The sequence below is a fragment of the Melopsittacus undulatus genome, chromosome 12 (genome assembly GCF_012275295.1).
Source record: "Melopsittacus undulatus isolate bMelUnd1 chromosome 12, bMelUnd1.mat.Z, whole genome shotgun sequence".
Classification (NCBI taxonomy): Eukaryota; Metazoa; Chordata; class Aves; order Psittaciformes; family Psittaculidae; genus Melopsittacus; species Melopsittacus undulatus.
The window spans coordinates 21,361,299-21,378,462 of record NC_047538.1 but is presented as its reverse complement, the minus strand read 5'-3'; the positions used below and the strand labels follow the sequence as shown (position 1 = coordinate 21,378,462).

Below are 17,164 nucleotides of genomic sequence, written 5' to 3'. Positions count from 1 at the left end.
GCCAGTAGTTGGGATGAAACATGGCATGCTGTCTCCTGTTGGGCTCCAAATATTTGGAGGGTTCCCATGGCACCTTGTAGTCCTACTTCGTTTCGCAGTGTGTGTAGGAGAGAGGCGTGATGGGCACAGCCAGCCTTCAGCACTGACTCATCATCATCCTGTTGGAGCACACCGAGACATGCAGGATGGGTGCTCCACCCTGCCCTGCGCTGTGTGGGGCTGTTCTCTCTGCTCTGCTGATGGTTGCTGCTGTTTGACCAAGTAAAGTTGGGTACTGGCCCACTGAATGAGGCAGGAATCCCATTGGAAGTTGGTGGGATGCAGTTGCTGGATCTCCTTTTGCTCTGCGCCCCTTTGATGTCCCCCCTTTCTTCTGTCCCCAGGGTACCCCACTGAAGTATGACAGCAGCTCTTCCTCCTCGAGTACCAAGAAGCACGACGTGCGCTCCATCATCGGCAGTCCCGGCAGGACTTTCCACTCTGTGCACTCACTGGATGTCATCCAAGACCCCAGGAACCTGGAGAGGGCTTACGAGGAGAGCCTGAAAAACAGGCCCAGCCCAGTGACAAACTCGGGTGGCTCCATCGCCAGAGGGGCTCCTGTCATCGTACCCGAGCCAGGCAAGCCCCACCAAAGTGCCCTCTCCTATGAGGACCACCAGGCAGGGCACAGCACGGCGTTTGGCAGCCACTTGCACAGAGGCTCTCCGGTCTCCACACGGGAATCCACACCACGGCAGCATGAAGGTACCTGGCAAAGCCTTTGTTTGATGCTGACGTCTCTAGAAGGCCTGCAGGAGGTGGCTGCTGACCCCACCTGCCCGAGCTGTTCCCAACCAGTGCCTGTCAAACCCGTTCTCCCCAGCACCCTGCTCCCACTCTTGCCTATGGCAATGGCTGACTCACAGCATGGGGGAGGCTGCCAGGGACAGCTGGGGCTCAGCTCCCTGCCTTGGGGTGCAGTGTGGGCACCCCATGTCTGCACCGTGGTAACCCAAGGGACAGTTGGAGCATGGCTGGTGAAGCTGGTGGTGTTTGAAAAGCATCATCCCAGCGTTGTCCCAGGGTACCTTTGTTTCTGCAGGAATTAAGCAGTGCTTGGTGCATTGCGTGAGGGGATCTTCACACTTGTCACAGTCCGGTGTGTGTTTGCCTGTGTGTGTTTGTGCCTCATCCATCACCTTGGCACTTGAGTGACTCGCTTACAGGAACATCTAATCCCTCCTGAGCCGGTGGATCCAGGCAGTGCAGCTGGTCTGTGGGATCTGCTGCCTCCCTGCAGCAGGCAGGGTCTGACATGGCCCTGGCATCAGTCATCTCCTGCCCCAGAGGGGGGCTCCTTGGGAGCAGCGTGTGTCTGGGCTGGGCTTGGCTTAGTGATCCAGTGAGGCAAGCTCAGATCCAGAGCACAAAACCCCTTCTTGCTTCATGGCACGTCTGTGGGCAGGATCAGTGCTGAAGCCAGTCCCTAAGACACCTTGTTCTACCAAGCCTGCCAGCTACGGGTAACTGCTCTGGGGTCTTTTGCATCTTCTGCCTGCAAATACTCGTCCTAACCCAGGAGTCTTGTGATTTGGGGGTGTGCAGCACAAGACATTGCAATCTGCTGAGAACCGAGGTGAGGACGTGCCTCCCCGGCAAGCAGTGAGAGATGGGGCTGTGCGGCGCAGAGCTTCTCCAAAACACATCCCCATCATTCATTGCTATCTGGGGCACCTCCAGCTCTCCGTGGTTGGTGTGTCCGGTTGCTGCAGGCTCCGCTGTGTTCCTGGTTAGGTCAGTTCATCCTGGGGGAAGCCTTCAGGTGTTGGCAGATGTTGGTGCCAGCTCTGCCCAGCAGTGGTGACCTCCTTGTGCCGAAGAGCACAGCAGCAAGGCTTTGCTGTCAGCTGCTTGTGCAGGCCAGGGAGAGCTCACAGACTGCCCAGCGTGGATGCATTGGGGTGGGGGGGTGGGTTGGGACAAGCTCCTCTCCCTGGATGCAGCTGGGGCTTGGCCTGCCTCAGCCTTGGTGGTGTAACAGGGCACGGTGGTGCAGGGAGGTCCCTCAAGGTCAGTGAGGTCCCTGCGGGACACGCTTGGCTGCAGGCATTCCTCAGGGACTCAGCTTGGCCACGGTGCTCAGTGTCTGAGTCATTTCCTTCTCGCTGCAGGGAGCATCACTGCCGGGAAGCCAGTGTCCCAGGACAGAAAGATCACCCCCACATCGAGGGAGCTCAACAACTCCAAGTCTCCCCATGCCCCCGTGGCCGACCACCACCACCCCATCTCCCCATATGAGCACCTGCTCCGTGGTGTGAGTGGGGTGGACCTGTACCGAGGACACATCCCGCTGGCTTTTGACCCCGCTGCCATCCCAAGGGGAATCCAACTGGAAGCAGGTACCTTCGGTGGGCACCCCAGTCTGTTTGGAATTGGTTTTTGACTCGTTCAGCTCCAAAAGCCCAGATCTCTGGAGAGAGCCGCTTACATCTCCATCCTTTTCTCTCCCAGCTGCTGCTTACTACCTGCCAAGGCACCTGGCTCCGAGCCCCACGTACCCCCACCTGTACCCCCCGTACCTCATCCGGGGCTACCCGGACACAGCCGCCATGGAGAACCGCCAGACCATCATCAACGACTACATCACATCACAGCAGATGCACCACAACGCTGCAGCCACAGCCATGGCACAGCGGGCAGACATGCTGCGGGGCCTGTCCCCCCGGGAGCCCTCCCTTGCCCTCAACTATGCAGCAGGTCCTGTGGGCACAGCACCATCCGGGGGCTGGGGGGCAGCTCCAGGGGCCAAGCCAGCGGCACGGTGTCATACAGCAGTGCAGGACCTTGGCTGGGCAGCACAGAGGACAGCCAGGGGGGATCTGATGCTCTGTTTGCCATCTTCAGTCACTAGAGACTACTTGAAGCAGCTCTGCTCTTGGGTCATGGGAGTGCTTCCCAGCCTGGCCCTGCTGCCTTTGGGGGTTAAAACGCTGCCCAGAGGGGTGTCTGGCTGTCTGCACATGGCAGAGCATGCTGGGGAGCTGCAGGGTCTGTGTATGGAGGGACCTGCTGCTGATGCTGCCTGCAGCCCCCTCACTCAGGCAGGGATAGCGCTCAACATTTTCCTCCCCATTATTCCCAACAGCAGGATATGCTGTATTTGCCCATAGGAAGGTCTCCTCCACTTACAACCAGCAGCCAGGGACCTTGTATGTGCTCACACCTTCTGTGCTGCACCAGAGCAATGGGGATGGGTGGACGCTCCCAGCACTGTGCCTTGCTTTACTGCAGCCAAGCAGCATCCTGACAGTCCTCTCACTTCTCTCTCCAGGCATCATCGACCTGTCCCAAGTGCCACACCTGCCCGTCCTCGTGCCCCCTACCCCTGGTACCTCTGCCACCACCATGGACCGCATCACCTACATCCCCGGGCCCCCCCAGACCTTTGGCAGCCGGCACAGCAGCTCCCCGCTCTCCCCAGGTAACGCTGCAGGTTGCATTTCCCATAGGAAAGCAGTTGGGCAGGATTCCCTTAACCAGTCCAGGGCAGTCGGGGAGCCCAAATTCATTCTCATTCGGAGACCAGCCCACCAGCCCCTCTAATCCTCCTTGGTGGATGGTTGGAGCTATCCTTGCTTTTCCTCCTTCTTCCCAAAAAGGCACAGCTATTCCATGGTTTACCCAGGTTTTGTGATTGCCCCTGTGTGTGCTGCTCCAGGTGACCTTGGATGCAGTCATTCCCTACCTGCTCTGCAGACACAGCAGTGTGAAGAGCAGGTGGTGTTCCCTAGGTTGGGAATTGCTGTGTCTGCAGCCCTTTCACTGCCTTCCATTTGGGTTTCAGGAGGCCCCACACACATGACCAAACAATCGGGATCGTCTGTGTCCGAACGGGAACGGGAGCGGGAGCGAGAACGGGAGCGGGAGCGTGAGAAATCCATCCTAGCATCCACCACAGTGGAGCATGCACCCATCTGGAGACCAGGTAGGGTGGGGGGGAGCCTGGCACCATGTGCTGGGTGGACGTGGGCTCGGGGCTGTCAGACACAGAGCTGAAGGAGCTGTTGTTTGTGTTCCCCCAGGTACGGAGCAGCCCAGCAGCCGTTCATCCTCACACTCGCACAGCCACCAGCACTCTCCCGTCTCACCCCGCACCCATGAGACCATCCAGCAGCGCCCCAGCGTGCTCCACAACACGAGCATGAAGATCATCTCCTCAGAGACCCCCACCCCGTCTGTCCTGCGGTATGGCCCCACACCACGCTGCCTGCACCAGCACAGCAGTGGTTAATGGATGATCATCACATGGGCACCTCTGAGAGGGAGCGAGGGTTGTTCCTTCAGTATCAGTGGGAACAGGGTTGGGGCTTGCAAGGATATTGTGTGGAGAGAGGCAGGGTTTGGTGCCCAATTCCTTCACTTTTCTTGGTGGCTTTCACTGCTAAAAGGAAAGAAAGGAGCATCCCTGTGCTCAGAATGGGCATCACTCCTCTTGCTGACAGTGGAGTTAATGAAGGTCTCTGGGGGGTGTCCATGGGTTTATTCTCTCCAGTAGATGCATCCAAGCCACTGCCACTGATGAAGGCTCCATCTGAGCCCTCCTTACCTGCTCCAGGATGAGTCAACCCTACAGTCAGGAGCCCTGGGAGCACCTTGGCTGAACACAGCACTCCTCCTTCTCTCATCTTTGCCTTGTGTTTGCCTGCAGATCCTCCTCCACCACGACCACATCACCGATCCGCTCTGCTGCCTTCCCCTCGGCCTCCACCCTGCGCTCCTCCATCAGCTCAGCAGACGGCTATGCCACCCCAATGGACCCGGCCATCCTGCAGAAAGATGCCTCGAGGGCACGGGAAGCCAAGGCAGAGCGACCCCAGACTGACAACGTCTTCACCTCAAAGCTGCCCAGTGGAGCCAACCTCGAACAGTCGCCTTCACCCATTAAAGCCATGGAGTCAAGACCTTTACCTGCCTCCGGACCTGGTTCTTCTCATCACTATAGCAGAGGCCAGGGGAAGAGCCAGCAGCACCATCACCCTCTGGACCAGCAGCACTCGGGCCCTGAGCAGCACAGCAGAGAAAAGAGTCAAAGTAAACGCTTTTCAGTGCAGGAACAGGAGCTCCGAGCACTCGGTAAGGCCACCACGACAGCACCAACTGCATAGATGTGATTGTCATGAGCCAAATGTCTTGGGATAAGGGGCAGCAAGAAAGGCTTGCTAAGTAACAACTGCACTGGTGCTGGTAAGAAACTGGAGGGGAGAGGTGAGAGCTGTGGCCTGAAACCCGTTTTGTTTCATGGGTCCTTATTTTTAGTTGCACGTTTTGGCTCTTGGCTCCATCAGCTCTGCCAGGGTTCTTGTCCCTCTGCTTCCCGGTTGTTGTTATCCCAGACTTCGTTATTTATGTGTGTTTTAAGGATCTTCCCTCCTCTCACCCTCTTTTAGTTTTTCCCGTTGCCAAGTCGTTTTGCAAATGTTGTTCAGTTCCTGGTATTGGTTTTTACAGACAATAGCAATGTGCTAATGCTGATTTCCCCATCATTTGGCATTCCCAAGCAGTCTGTAAGGAATGGTTGTGGGTAATAAATCAAACCAGCAAAGCAGGGAATTAGGAGTGTGAGCGGGCACCTCCCTTCACTGAGAGTGTGGGATCTCAGAGGGCTTAGTGGGCTGCTGCATGATGCAGCTGAGACGGGGTCCCTTCCCTTGGGGTGACCTCACTCAGGGTCCCAGTGCTGGATGCTGCACAAGAGAGCAATGTGGATATGGCTTCCACCAGCATGCAGGGGCAGCAGGCAACCTGTGGGGATTTGATGGGATCCCATCTTCACGTTGAAGCATCTGCCTTGGCCACCAGCACTGGGGGCTGCTGCCCAGCTCCCTTTCCTCTAGCCCAAGGCTGGAAGGACATGGCAGCATGGCCTGGGAGGAGAGCTGCTCTCATTGGCTCATCCCGATCATCCCACCCCACTGCTTGCTCACGTCTGTTCCCAGCCCTTTCTATCAGCGTGCTCCAGGTCCAAGGACACACTTCTGGCCACAGTGTGCTGCCTGGCTGAGCTTTTCCTCTGCCTTTTTCCCTGGCATCAGTGTTTCCTGCAGCTGAGTGCTGTCATGCTGCAGAGGAGAGGGGCAGCTTTGCTCCAGCCGTGAGCTTACAGGAAGGAGCTGCTGTTCCTTGGGACTTTAATGCTGCTTGGGGACCCTTCCAGAGCATCCCTTTGGAGCTGGCATACATGGGGTGATGGGGGATGCTGCATCCCTATCCCTGGCACAGGGAGGTTCTCCGGGCGGTCCTCCCCTTACTGTGCCCTAGGTACGTGCAAGGTCAGTGGCACTGGGGCACTTGGGGACCCTCCAGTAGCACTGTCAGTCTCCTGCCAGATCTGCCTGCAGTGGGTGGTTTCTAGGAACTGGGTGTTAATGAGGGTAAAGGTCTGTGGATGCATAAGTCATGAGTGTTACCAAACGTGCTGAGCTGGGGAGCAGCAGTGTGGGACTCCTCCAGAGCTCCAACCTCCGGCCCTGGTCTCTGGAAGTGTAACTCATCCATGCATCAGTTTTCCCTGTGCTGAAAGGTGATGTGATCCCTCCTTCCAGCTCTGCCTGTTCTGATGCAGTCTGAGTCTGTGCAAAGGCCTTAAAGAACAGTCAAGAAAATGCTTTGCCCCTGTAGTGTATGAGTCTGCTGCCTCTTCACATCGGAGGTGGCTCCAGGGGCCCTGCAATGTGACCTTCCAGGTCTTCCTCATCTCTTCTCAACCCCCTTTGCTGAACGTGTGACTGTACCCACAAGTGATGGTTGCCACAGCACTAGGAAAAAGCCAAGTGAGCTCCTGGGTGTAATTCCCTTTACTCTTTTTCCCTAGGCTTTCACGGAGGCTACAGCCCCGAGCGGATGGAAGCAGTGAGTCCCGTGAGCTCACCCAGCCTGTCCCATGAGAAGGGGGCCAAGCTGCTGCAGGATGTGGAGAAGGGGCATGGGGAGCATGACCTGAGGCAGAAACAGCAAGGTGAGGGCAGGGGCTGGCGGTGCAGATGCTATGGGAGAGCCTGAGCTGGAATGGGGGGGCTTTGTCAACCAGCTCTCACTCACTGTGCCCCAGAGCTGATCCAGGTGGGAGTCAAGGATCACTGATGTCAGCTCACACTGGCTCTCCTCTTTGTTCCTCCAGGCTCACTGAAGGCAGCTCCCGAAGCAGCTCACCTGCAGCACCTCCGGCAGCCCGATGGGCCCCAGTGCCAGCCTGTGCAGTCCAGCCAGAGCATCAAGGGCATGAACCAGAGGGTGGTCACATTGGCCCAGCACATCAGTGTAATTATCCTTGTTCTTGCCTTCCCACTGGGGCTCTAGGGAGGAGTGAGAGCTGTTATGTAGCATGTCTGGTAGGGAAGGGCTGGGAGTGATGCTGGAGACCTCAACACTTCAGGCTGGGGGCTGGAGAGAGCAGGGTGCATCCAGCGTGGTCAGCCTGGGTGTTTGCATCCCCAACAAGCCTATCGTGAGAGCTGCTGCAGGCAAGAGGCAGAAGTGACATCCATTCAGGGACAAACCAGCCTCATTCTCTCCTGCTTGCCCTTATTTGAGCCCAGCAAAGCAAGAGGTAGAAACCAGCTCTATTTCTGACCTGGGTTTCTCGTTCCAGGAGGTCATCACACAGGACTACACCCGCCACCACCCGCAACAGCTCAACTCCCACATCCAGGCCCCGGTGTACACCTTCCCTGGGGCCACGTGCCCCGTGCTGGACCTGCGCCGTGCCCCCAGCGAGGTGTATCTGCAGCAGCAGGAGCACACAGCAGCCTCCAGGATCTCCCCACAGAATGAAGGGGGGAAAAGGTGAGCTCAGAGAGTCCCATCAGAGCTGCTGCAGATGGGTCTGTGCCCACCTGCTGAGTGCAGGGATACCCCTGGTAACAGGGTGCATAGGGCAGGCTGGTGTTGGGCATCACTGAATTCATGCTCCCCAGCATGGATTGCTTGCTTACACAGCCCACAGTGTAAAACTGCTTTCTGATCGGGGCATTTTCCCCTGTGGTGGTGCCTGTTGCTGTCCTTGTCCTGGAGATGCTCTCTAGACCCCTTTAGAGACTGTGAATGATCCCTTTCCCAATCTGGCCTGTGTCACAGAATAGTTCAGGGGGAAAGGGACCTCTTGAGATTGTCCATACCAATGCCCTGCTCTCCAGCAAGCTCTGCTGGAGCAGGTTTTCCTGGGTCATGGCCAGTGGAGTTTTGAGTATCTCCAGTGATGGAAACTTCAACACCTTTCTCACCAACCTATACCAGCACTTGAGCACCTCAAAGCCAGTTTTCTTCTATTGGGATAGGATTTCATGTGTTTTGGTTTGTGCCTCTTGCCCTGTCACTGTCCTCAGTCCCTGGCACAGGGTGCAGTGACCTTTCAGGTGGTTCCAAAACCCCAAAGCAAGTGTTTTCCATTGGTTTACAGTTCATTTTGTTTCTCTCAGTGACTCAGAAGCCTGTTTGATACATGTGCCTTGACAACTGCAGCTCCCAGTTTCAAGCACTACCTGTATTTCTTTTAAGTCACTTTCAAATCCTGGTACTGATAACAGCATCCAGGAAAGATTGATGTCTCCAAACTGGCGGTTCCTTGACTGTAAATGTTATTAGGAGCAGGCAAAGCTGGGAAGAGCAGAGCTGGGTTTATAGCATGAGGGGAGAGAGCCCAGCCCTGGCCACCCAGCAGTGGAAAAAAGAAACCACTAAGATGTAAATTCCCAGAAGTTGCCGTGAGGAATTCCTCATGGATTTGAGCCTGGCTGTCTCCCAGGCACCGGCCACAGGCAGGCAGCAGGGGACTGTGCCGACCCTCTTCAGGCTGCCCCAGCACCAGACCAGGTGGATGGGAGCTGGTGGATGCACAAACATGATGGAGAATCAAAAGCTGCATCCCCAAAGGGTTAACGTCACAGCCCTTCAAAGGGTTGTGACCCTGCCGGCCAGGAACTGAGCCAGTAAGTGCCAGGACTGGTCCCTCCATCCCTCCTGGGCAGCTGTGTTCTGCTGTGATGCCTGTGAACCAGGGCATGGTTGGGTCAGTGCACGCCTGCAGTGCATGATGCCCCAGCTGCGCTCCCCCTCCTGCTCCCATTATGGCACCGTAAGCCCGCAGGGTGCGGAAGGTTCGGCCTTTGCCCTGCTGTGGGGAAGCTGTTTCAGTCCTTCCCCCCTGCATTGGGGGTCCCCCTCGCAGGTCCCCGGAGCAGAGCAAGGCCTCGGCCGGCAGCGGCGCTGACAACTGCATCGAGCCCGTGTCTCCACCAGACGGCGTGGGAGAGCCGGAGCACGCCAAGAGCGGCCCGTACCCGATCCTGTACCGCGAGGGCGAGCAGATGGACCAGAGGTAAGGGACGGGATGCTGCGGGCAGCACAGGGATGCTCACCATGGACCAGGCTGCTTTCCTGGCAGCCACAAGCGGTGTCCCATCCCGGGTTGCTGTCTGTCTATAGGGGGTTTTCAACATTGTGTGGTACCTTTGCAACAGGGACAAAAGCTGGAGATCCCAAACGTCTCAGCAGCTCCACAGTTTCTCATGGTCTTTTGCTTTTGCAGGATGGGGTCCAAGTCCCCAGGAAACAACACTCAGCCTCCAGCTTTCTTCAGCAAGCTGACAGAGAGCAACTCTGCCATGGTGAAGTCCAAGAAGCAGGAGATCATCAAGAAGCTCAGCACGACCAACAAGAATGAGACGGAGTACAGTAAGGACGTGGGGATGTGAATGCAGGGCACCGGGGGGAAAAGCCTTGAGGACAGATAAGCAAAGGAGATTGGGGAATGGATGCTGATGCTCTCTGATTCATGCCACAGTTTGTTGGGAAGCCTAAGGTACAAATGCTTCCTGGGATGAGCGGTGCTGGAGTTTGCTCTAGGGCTCTCCTTACTCTAGGGCTGTCAATCCCACCCGCACCACATAACCTCAACAGGAAGGAAATAATGAGCTGAGCATGGAGGAGACTTAAGAGCAATTGATAGTTTAATGAATGACCAGCCAAGCTGAATCCTTCCTCCTTGAGCTGCGTCTCCCCCTGACATGACTCTAAGCCCTACATCAATATTGGTATAGCTCTGTAAGACTAACCAGGCTGGCTTGTATTAGAAATTCATCCCGTTCATTCATTAACTGCTAATAGAGTAGATGGGATCATAATTTAATTTAGCCCAGCATTATATGGTCAATACTAATTCAATTTGAATCCATCTTACAACAGCTGCATTGGATAAGAGGGACCAAGCTGTCTCGTCTCCTGGATGATGTTACCATGAGCCAACAGTATTGTTATGCCCCTTTGGGGACATGTGGCTGAACCCTGTGACCTTCCACACTTTCCCTTATCAAGGGAAAATACATAGAAATAGGAAACTCCTCTTATTTGATGAGAATTGTTGTTATTCTAAGGAAAGTGAGATCCAAGTCAAACAGCTCAGCTAAGTGGGAAAATACTGATTTAACATTTCTCCTCCTCACCCTCCCCACTGCCCAGACCTGCCCCATGGATGTGGGGATTGGAGCCTTTGGAAATCCCATAGGTGGGAGAGAGGGTTTGATGTGTAATCCAAAGGGCTGGAGGAAGAGAGGTCAGCACTGAGCACAAGACATCACTCTCTGGGCTCTGCTTTTCTGCCCTGTCCCAGCTGGCCAGTTGTGTCCACTGTGGATCTCCCAGAGGTCCTGGTCCCAGCCAGCACCCACAGCCCCAGCGCAGGGGAAGGTGGGCGCTGCCAGGCTGGGTGCTGTGACAAGGGAACACTGGGATCCTGTGGCTGGCACTGCAGGTCCCTCCCTGCTCTCTGTATTGAAGAGCTTCTTTGTTTTTCTCCAGATGTTGGACAGCCTGGGACAGAGATTTTCAATATGCCAGCGATTACCGGAGCAGGTAACTCCCATATTCCTGTACCATACCCCATTCCCTAAAGGGCTTACAGCAAAGAGAGCAGGAGACTGGTAGACTTAAGCATCTTTTTCCCTTTTGCTGTTAATACTGATTATAACAGTTGCTGGGAGCCTGAAACCTTGGGACACACCATAACTTCCTGCTGTTGAGTTGGAGCCAGTGCAGTGTAATTCCTTGGAAATCATGACAGAGTTTGAGGAGAGGTTAAAAGTCAAGCAGGGGTTGTCCATCTGATGGCAACGGAGGGTTAAACTACAGAAAGGTGGAACTCATACTTGAAAGAGAGCACTGTGGTCTTTATGGGATCTTGTGGTCACCCGTGGATGTGTAGGAGAGCAGTGGCGAAAGGGAGCAGCAGGGTGGGAAGCAGCTCTGAGCCTGTTACAGAAGCAAACTGGGGTGAGAGCAGCACCCAGTAACCTTGAACTGTGAGTGTTGTGTGGACTGCAATGGCTGAGGACCAAGAGGAGGTGTTACATGGAGGATGGAGGGGTGCTCGATCCAGCAGTGTGCTCAGTGCTTGGGGTGCTTCAAGCATGGGTTGACTCCAGTATCTCAGAAGCTGGGAGGAACCATTCAGCCGGTGGCCAGGTCTCACCATGGTGGTGCTGCTGGTGCCACCAGATGGGCTTTGTGGCACCTTGGACCCTGATGGGTTGGGGTTTGATCAGCTGGTTCTGGAGGAGCAGCTCTGGTGCTGGTTTCTGCAGGCAGCCGTGGTGGACATCAGCGAGTCCCTGACCCTAACCAGCATAAGGCCTGCCTAACCAGGGGTTTCGCTGGCTAACACTGGGGCTGTACCCAAACCCCAAAGAGGCCCCTGCTCGCAGGAAGAAAGGGTTTGGGATGGATCCCCAGACAACCATGGAGATGTGTTTGCTGTGCTGAGCGTGGGGATCATCCCGTAGGGGCTGAAATGGTGGTTCAGGAGTTTCCCCATGGGCACTGCTGGGCCCAGGGCTTTCAGCTGGGAAGGGAAGAGAGGGAGCTGCTTAAGAAAGGGGTCAGGGCAAAGAGGGGCAGAAAGTGGCCCTGTATGGTTGGGTGGCCAGCATGGGTACCCTGAGACCAGCCTGAGGGAGAGAGTGGAGGTGGTCGAGCTCTTGCCACCCGCTGCCCATGTCTAAGTGGGCTTGCAAATGACTTTGCTGCAGGCAAGGACTTTGTGTGGTAGGAGAGCCCTCACTGGTGTGTGTCTGGGAGAAGCAGCCTGCTCATGTCAGCAGCTGGGATCAGAGGATGCAGCCAGGCAGGATTTGGGGTTTAAGGCCCAGTTTCCTTAGAGCATCCCCTGGATAAACCCACTCCTGCTGTGCTGCAGGAAGGCTTAAAGGCAGAGTGTTAAAGGCAGAGTGTAGGGAACCTAAGGACAGGGTCTGCGGGAGGGAACCAGGAGAGACAAGTGAACCGGGATCCATCCCTTTCCGAGCAGAGGGGCAGTGATCCCAGTGCAAACACCCCTGGGATGTGATGAGCTGGGGGGGGGTGGGAGGGGGGCTGGCAATGGGGCTTTCCTCGCCAGCCTGCTGGTTTCATGTCTGTATTTTGCCCTTTGCTTGTTCCCTGTAACCGCCACCTCGGGAATGACGGTGGCGTGGCTGAACCTAGTGCCCTCTGGTCCCTGTGCGGTGCTGCACCATAACTGCATGGCTTGAGACTCACAACCACGCCACACACCACTTGCCTCTGCATCCTGTCCCATAGCCCCGGGGGCCACCGGCCTGGGGGGAGGAAGGGAACGGGCTGGGTGATGGGGAGGGGGACAAAGGACTCTCCCCTCTCCGCAGGCGGGTGCCCTCATCCAGGGCTGCCTTTGCTGCCGCTGATGCCAAGGCCAAATCCAGTCACCTCTTTCCACTGCGGTGGTTTCTGGGGTGCCCTCTCTTCCTTCCCTCATTTTTCCTCCATGGGAAACAGCCCCAGCCTCTGAATTCCTGGCACACTGACTTTTGATCCCTGTGTGCATCCCTATGGACCCCACCTCCAGGTGACCCTCCTCCTGCCCCCATGTAGGGAGCACAGCACCCCTCTTCCTGCAGTTATACAGTCACTCCCCGTGCTCAGTGACAACCCATTCCCCTCTGCCATCCTCCGAGCCCTGCCTGCCTGCAAATCCCAAATCCCAGACTAAGCCCCATCCCATCCCATGGCCAGCCCCTGCCAGTCCCTGGGGCGGGATGGAGCGGGGAGGAGGAGGAGGACGGGTGCATTGCAGCGCTTTAAAGAACAAGATGACAAAGTTTGTTGCTTTGCGAGAATGTGCTGACTGTTTGTTTCTTCCCTTCTCCCTTGTCTCCTTTCTCCCCCTTTCCCCGTTCCCCCCCCCATCTTTCTTCTCATTTGGCTCCCCCCCATCTCCCATCCCCTCTCTCCTCCCCTTCCCGTATCTCCCAGGGCTAATCAGTTGTAGGAGCCAGTCGGTCCAAGAGAATTCCAGTACCAACATGGGGTTGGAGGCAATAATTAGGAAAGCCCTAATGGGTAAATATGACGAGCAGTGGGAAGAGCGCTCACCTCTCAGTGCCAATGCTTTTAACTCTCTGAATGCCAGTGCAAGCCTGCCCGCTGCTATGCCCATAACTCCTGCTGATGGACGAAACGAGGACGTGCGCTCCTTGCCAGGTCTGCAGCCCTCTCCACCTTGGCTCTCTCTGTGTTATTAATGCTCAGCCTCCTGACACTTCCCCTCGCGGGGGGGGATTTATTCCTCCCCTCGGGTTTTGTTCCCTTTGGTTCTCTTTTCTCCCCTCCCTGCCCCAGCTTTGAGCTTTGTGACTCTGCTCATTAATCCTGGTCTTGTTCACGTTCAGTTGATGGTCTCGGAAGGTGCTGATGCTTTCTCTAAACCCACTGACTGCTCCTTTCCCGTGTGTTGGGGTTAATATCTCCTTTTCCTTGTTTACACAATATAAGGTCTATGGGGGGGAGGGGGGATCCACACTCAAAAGGTGGAAGCCATAAACCTCCACAGCCACCCCGAGCTGTCCATAAACCCTGGGTGGGATCGCTGGGCCCTAAACAAGGGAAGGAGCTGAGAGGGCCCAATGTAGGGAACATGGCACAGGTGGTGTTTCCCTCCCCACCCCAGGCTGGGACAGCAGGTGTTGGGTGCAGCCTGGGACAGAGGGTTGGATGTGACCTGGGGGTGCCTGGAGCAAGGGACAGAGCCTAAGGGAGCTCAGAGTGTAGAAAGGAGAGGACTTTGGAGAGCAGGGCTGGGGTGAGCCCCAATGGGGCTTGCAGAGCTGGTTGGGTATCACAGTGGGGTCTGCTCAGCCGCAGGAGAGGCTTGAGCAGAGCTCAGGGGTTGTTCTGCAGGCCCCCAGTTCAGGAAGAGGAGGGTGGCCAGGGATGGATGGGGGATGTTTGTCCCCACGTGCCTGCTGAGGGCAGATTGCCTCTTGCAAGCACCCAGTGCTGGGGTCACCCTTGGCAGTAAGGGCACAGAGCCCTGAGGAGCAGGGTCCTCAGGCACACTGCAGCTCTCTCCAGGTCAGCTCACACCAGGCACTCTTCAGCTTGTTGCAGAACAGCTTCTCTGGCTCCTGCATGAAACCAGCTTCTTCCAACCATGCTTCCCCATGCCCGGGGGCTGCCTGGGCAGGCAGGGTGGGATCAGAGCCCATCCATCCCCCCCTTTGGGAGCTCCCCTGGTTTAGCTGGGCTGACGTCCCCATCAGGGGCCCTTTCCCCTTGAGCTGCCTGAACATCACCCCGGGTTTTGCTGCAAGAACGGGTTCAAACCCATCCTGGCCATGTAAACCATGGGAGCAGGGAATGTGCTCGGGGCCCAGCACCCCTGTAGCTCCTTGGGGGGGTCCCTGCCAACCGCCTGCACAGCAGCTCACAGGGCTCCTGTCCCATGGCCCCTCTCTGTGGGCTAACACAGGAGATCGCTTGGGAGCAGACCCCACAGACAAACAGCCCATGCAGAGCTGCACGGCTGCCCCACATCCCCTCCATGGCATCAACCCACAAAGCAGAGAGCAGAGGGGGCACAGAATCCTCTTCCTGCCGCAGTGCAGAGCTCACCCCATCACCTGTACCCCTGGGTGCTCTGTCCTCCCATGGGCCGGGTGACAGCGGCCGCTTGTCCTTGCAGGAGGAGGGGGGAAGCCAAAGATCGCTGCCAGACCCAACAGCCGCAAGGCCAAGTCCCCAGCACCAGGGCTGTCTGCGGGCGAGCGGCCGCCCTCCGTCTCCTCGGTGCACTCGGAGGGTGACTGCAACCGGAGGACACCGCTCACCAACCGCGTCTGGGAGGACCGGCCGTCGTCCGCAGGTAGGGATGGGGACACCAGGGCTGTGGGGCTGCCCCTATGGGGCTGGCGCTGACCCCGCTCTGCTCCCCGCACAGGTTCGACGCCGTTCCCCTACAACCCGCTCACCATGCGGCTCCCCAGCGGGGTGGTGACGGCAGCGCCCACCGCACCACTGCCGCAGGGCACCGCCGGCAGCCAGCACCACAACTGGGACGAGGAGCCCAAGCCCCTGCTCTGCTCCCAGTACGAGACCCTCTCGGACAGTGAATGAAGCAGCCCAGGGGCAGGGAGACGGCGACAGAACCCAGGGCCATGGGAGTGAATGGGGACGTGTGGGGCGAGCACTGCCCCGGCCCCGCCGGCTCTCACGAGCGAAGATGCAGGAGCAGAGCTGTTTGGGTTTTCCCTTTTCCTTTATCCTCTTCCTTCCCCTCCCAACTCGGCCAATTTGGGGAATGTTTTTATTTGGGGGTTATTTTTATTATTATTTTTGTTTCGTTTTGTTTCATTTTTGGTTTTTTCTTTCTCAACATCCGGAAATTTCTGCATCCTCTTCGGTCTGAAAAGAAAGAAGAAAATAAGCCTTAACGGGACAAAACCCAAGGAACCCATCTTCGGTCTTGGCAGCCTTGCTGGGCGCTGACCCCCTCGCTCCCATAGGAATGGAGCTGGGGGGCTGTGGGATGCTGCCCTGCATCCCGGCCGTGGGGCTGTGCCACGGAAACCCAGAACCTTGAGCGGGTTCAGACCAACAAGCGCATGGTTTAAGGAGTGAAATAGGATGGAACACCCCAGTTTGCTCCCCCCACTCATCGCAGGGCTGTCTGCCCATCATACCCTGGTCACAAGCTCTCGGCAAGCTCCAGACATGGCCGGGGTGAGCAGGAAAGGGGGGAATGAGGAGTTACTTCTTAAAACCACACAGATTCCTGGTCCCTTTGGTGGAAGCGATCCCGGGCTCCGATGGGAGCGGGCAGGGATGCCTGCCCAGGGGCTCGCTGGCTTTAAGTGCATTGTTTTCTGAACGGTGAGAAAAGGCAATTGTAAATTGTATTGGGTCTACAGGGTATATTTTTGATACCTTCAGTGAATTCTGTCACTATTTTACGCGAGGAAGGACTGGAAACCGCAGTATGACACATGCTGTGAAGGAGGTTCTGCTCTTGCTGCAGGCTTCGATGCGTTTGTCCATTGTATGGAAGGGTTGAAAGGAAGAGAGGAGGTAACGCCGCTCCATCCGTGTTATCCGTGAGTCAGGAGAATGTATGGACTTAGCTTAACAGATACCAAACCGAAATCTTGCCATGGTTGCAGGGCCCCCGTTCCACCCACCCCTTTGCTGACTCAGCAGAAGCCGTTTGCCTGTTGTAGATGTTGGCTCCCCCCGGGTGCAGGGGCCGGAGCCGCCGTGGCAGGGACTTCACTGCGGAAACGTCAAGAAAACACCCAAAAAACGGAGAAAAAAGGACAAAAAAAGTTTTTATTGTATTTTTGTGATACCCACGAATGCTCCGCGTTGCGTTCTTTTGTTTCCATTCCAGCTGTTGGCTCATATCTGCAGTTACATGGGTAAAGAACAAATATTAGACTCTTTTTTTTTTCTTTTCCTCATTCAATTCTGCTTTTTCTTGCTCTGGGGGGAAAAATATGGCAAAAAAAGGTAAAAAACCAAAAAAAATACAAGTATTATTAACTGCTTTGCATCCTGTTCATCACTAGAGGAACCCAGAGCCTGGCCCCGGCCCCCGACGTGCGGGTCCCTGCATCTGTTCCCCTGCATCGTTCCCAGGTTGATTCTGATTGGGAAGCCAAGCGAATGCTGGTGGTTGTTGTTTGTTTGGGGTTGGTTGTTTCAGTTCTCCCGTTGTTGGTTTTTTTACAATGTACAGGTTTTTCATGGTCAGCCACGGGGTTTGTGTCTTTTCTGTTGTGCTTTTTCCTTTTTTTATTATTTTAAAGAAAAAAACAAACAAAAAAATAACAGTTCCGAGTTCATG

The 17,164-nt window shown here is 56.1% G+C and overlaps 1 protein-coding gene across 12 annotated transcripts in view; it reads left to right on the top strand.

Moving 5' to 3' along the window:
- Window positions 1-17,164, top strand: part of NCOR2 (nuclear receptor corepressor 2) — a 218,771-nt gene extending 201,607 nt beyond the window's left edge. For 7 of the 12 annotated variants that reach the window (XM_034068499.1, XM_034068498.1, XM_034068496.1 and 4 more), the window contains 16 exons: window positions 384-747; window positions 2,154-2,381; window positions 2,494-2,739; window positions 3,314-3,463; window positions 3,827-3,967; window positions 4,065-4,227; window positions 4,691-5,115; window positions 6,854-6,997; window positions 7,160-7,299; window positions 7,631-7,824; window positions 9,206-9,355; window positions 9,566-9,711; window positions 10,834-10,887; window positions 13,300-13,527; window positions 15,008-15,187; window positions 15,263-15,438. In XM_034068499.1, coding sequence (XP_033924390.1) covers window positions 384-747; window positions 2,154-2,381; window positions 2,494-2,739; window positions 3,314-3,463; window positions 3,827-3,967; window positions 4,065-4,227; window positions 4,691-5,115; window positions 6,854-6,997; window positions 7,160-7,299; window positions 7,631-7,824; window positions 9,206-9,355; window positions 9,566-9,711; window positions 10,834-10,887; window positions 13,300-13,527; window positions 15,008-15,187; window positions 15,263-15,438 — 3,129 coding nt within the window. Of the gene's footprint in view, window positions 1-383; window positions 748-2,153; window positions 2,382-2,493; window positions 2,740-3,313; window positions 3,464-3,826; window positions 3,968-4,064; window positions 4,228-4,690; window positions 5,116-6,853; window positions 6,998-7,159; window positions 7,300-7,630; window positions 7,825-9,205; window positions 9,356-9,565; window positions 9,712-10,833; window positions 10,888-13,299; window positions 13,528-15,007; window positions 15,188-15,262 lie in introns of all 12 variants that reach the window. The other 5 variants (XM_034068507.1, XM_034068506.1, XM_034068501.1 and 2 more) reach the window with 3 other exon arrangements.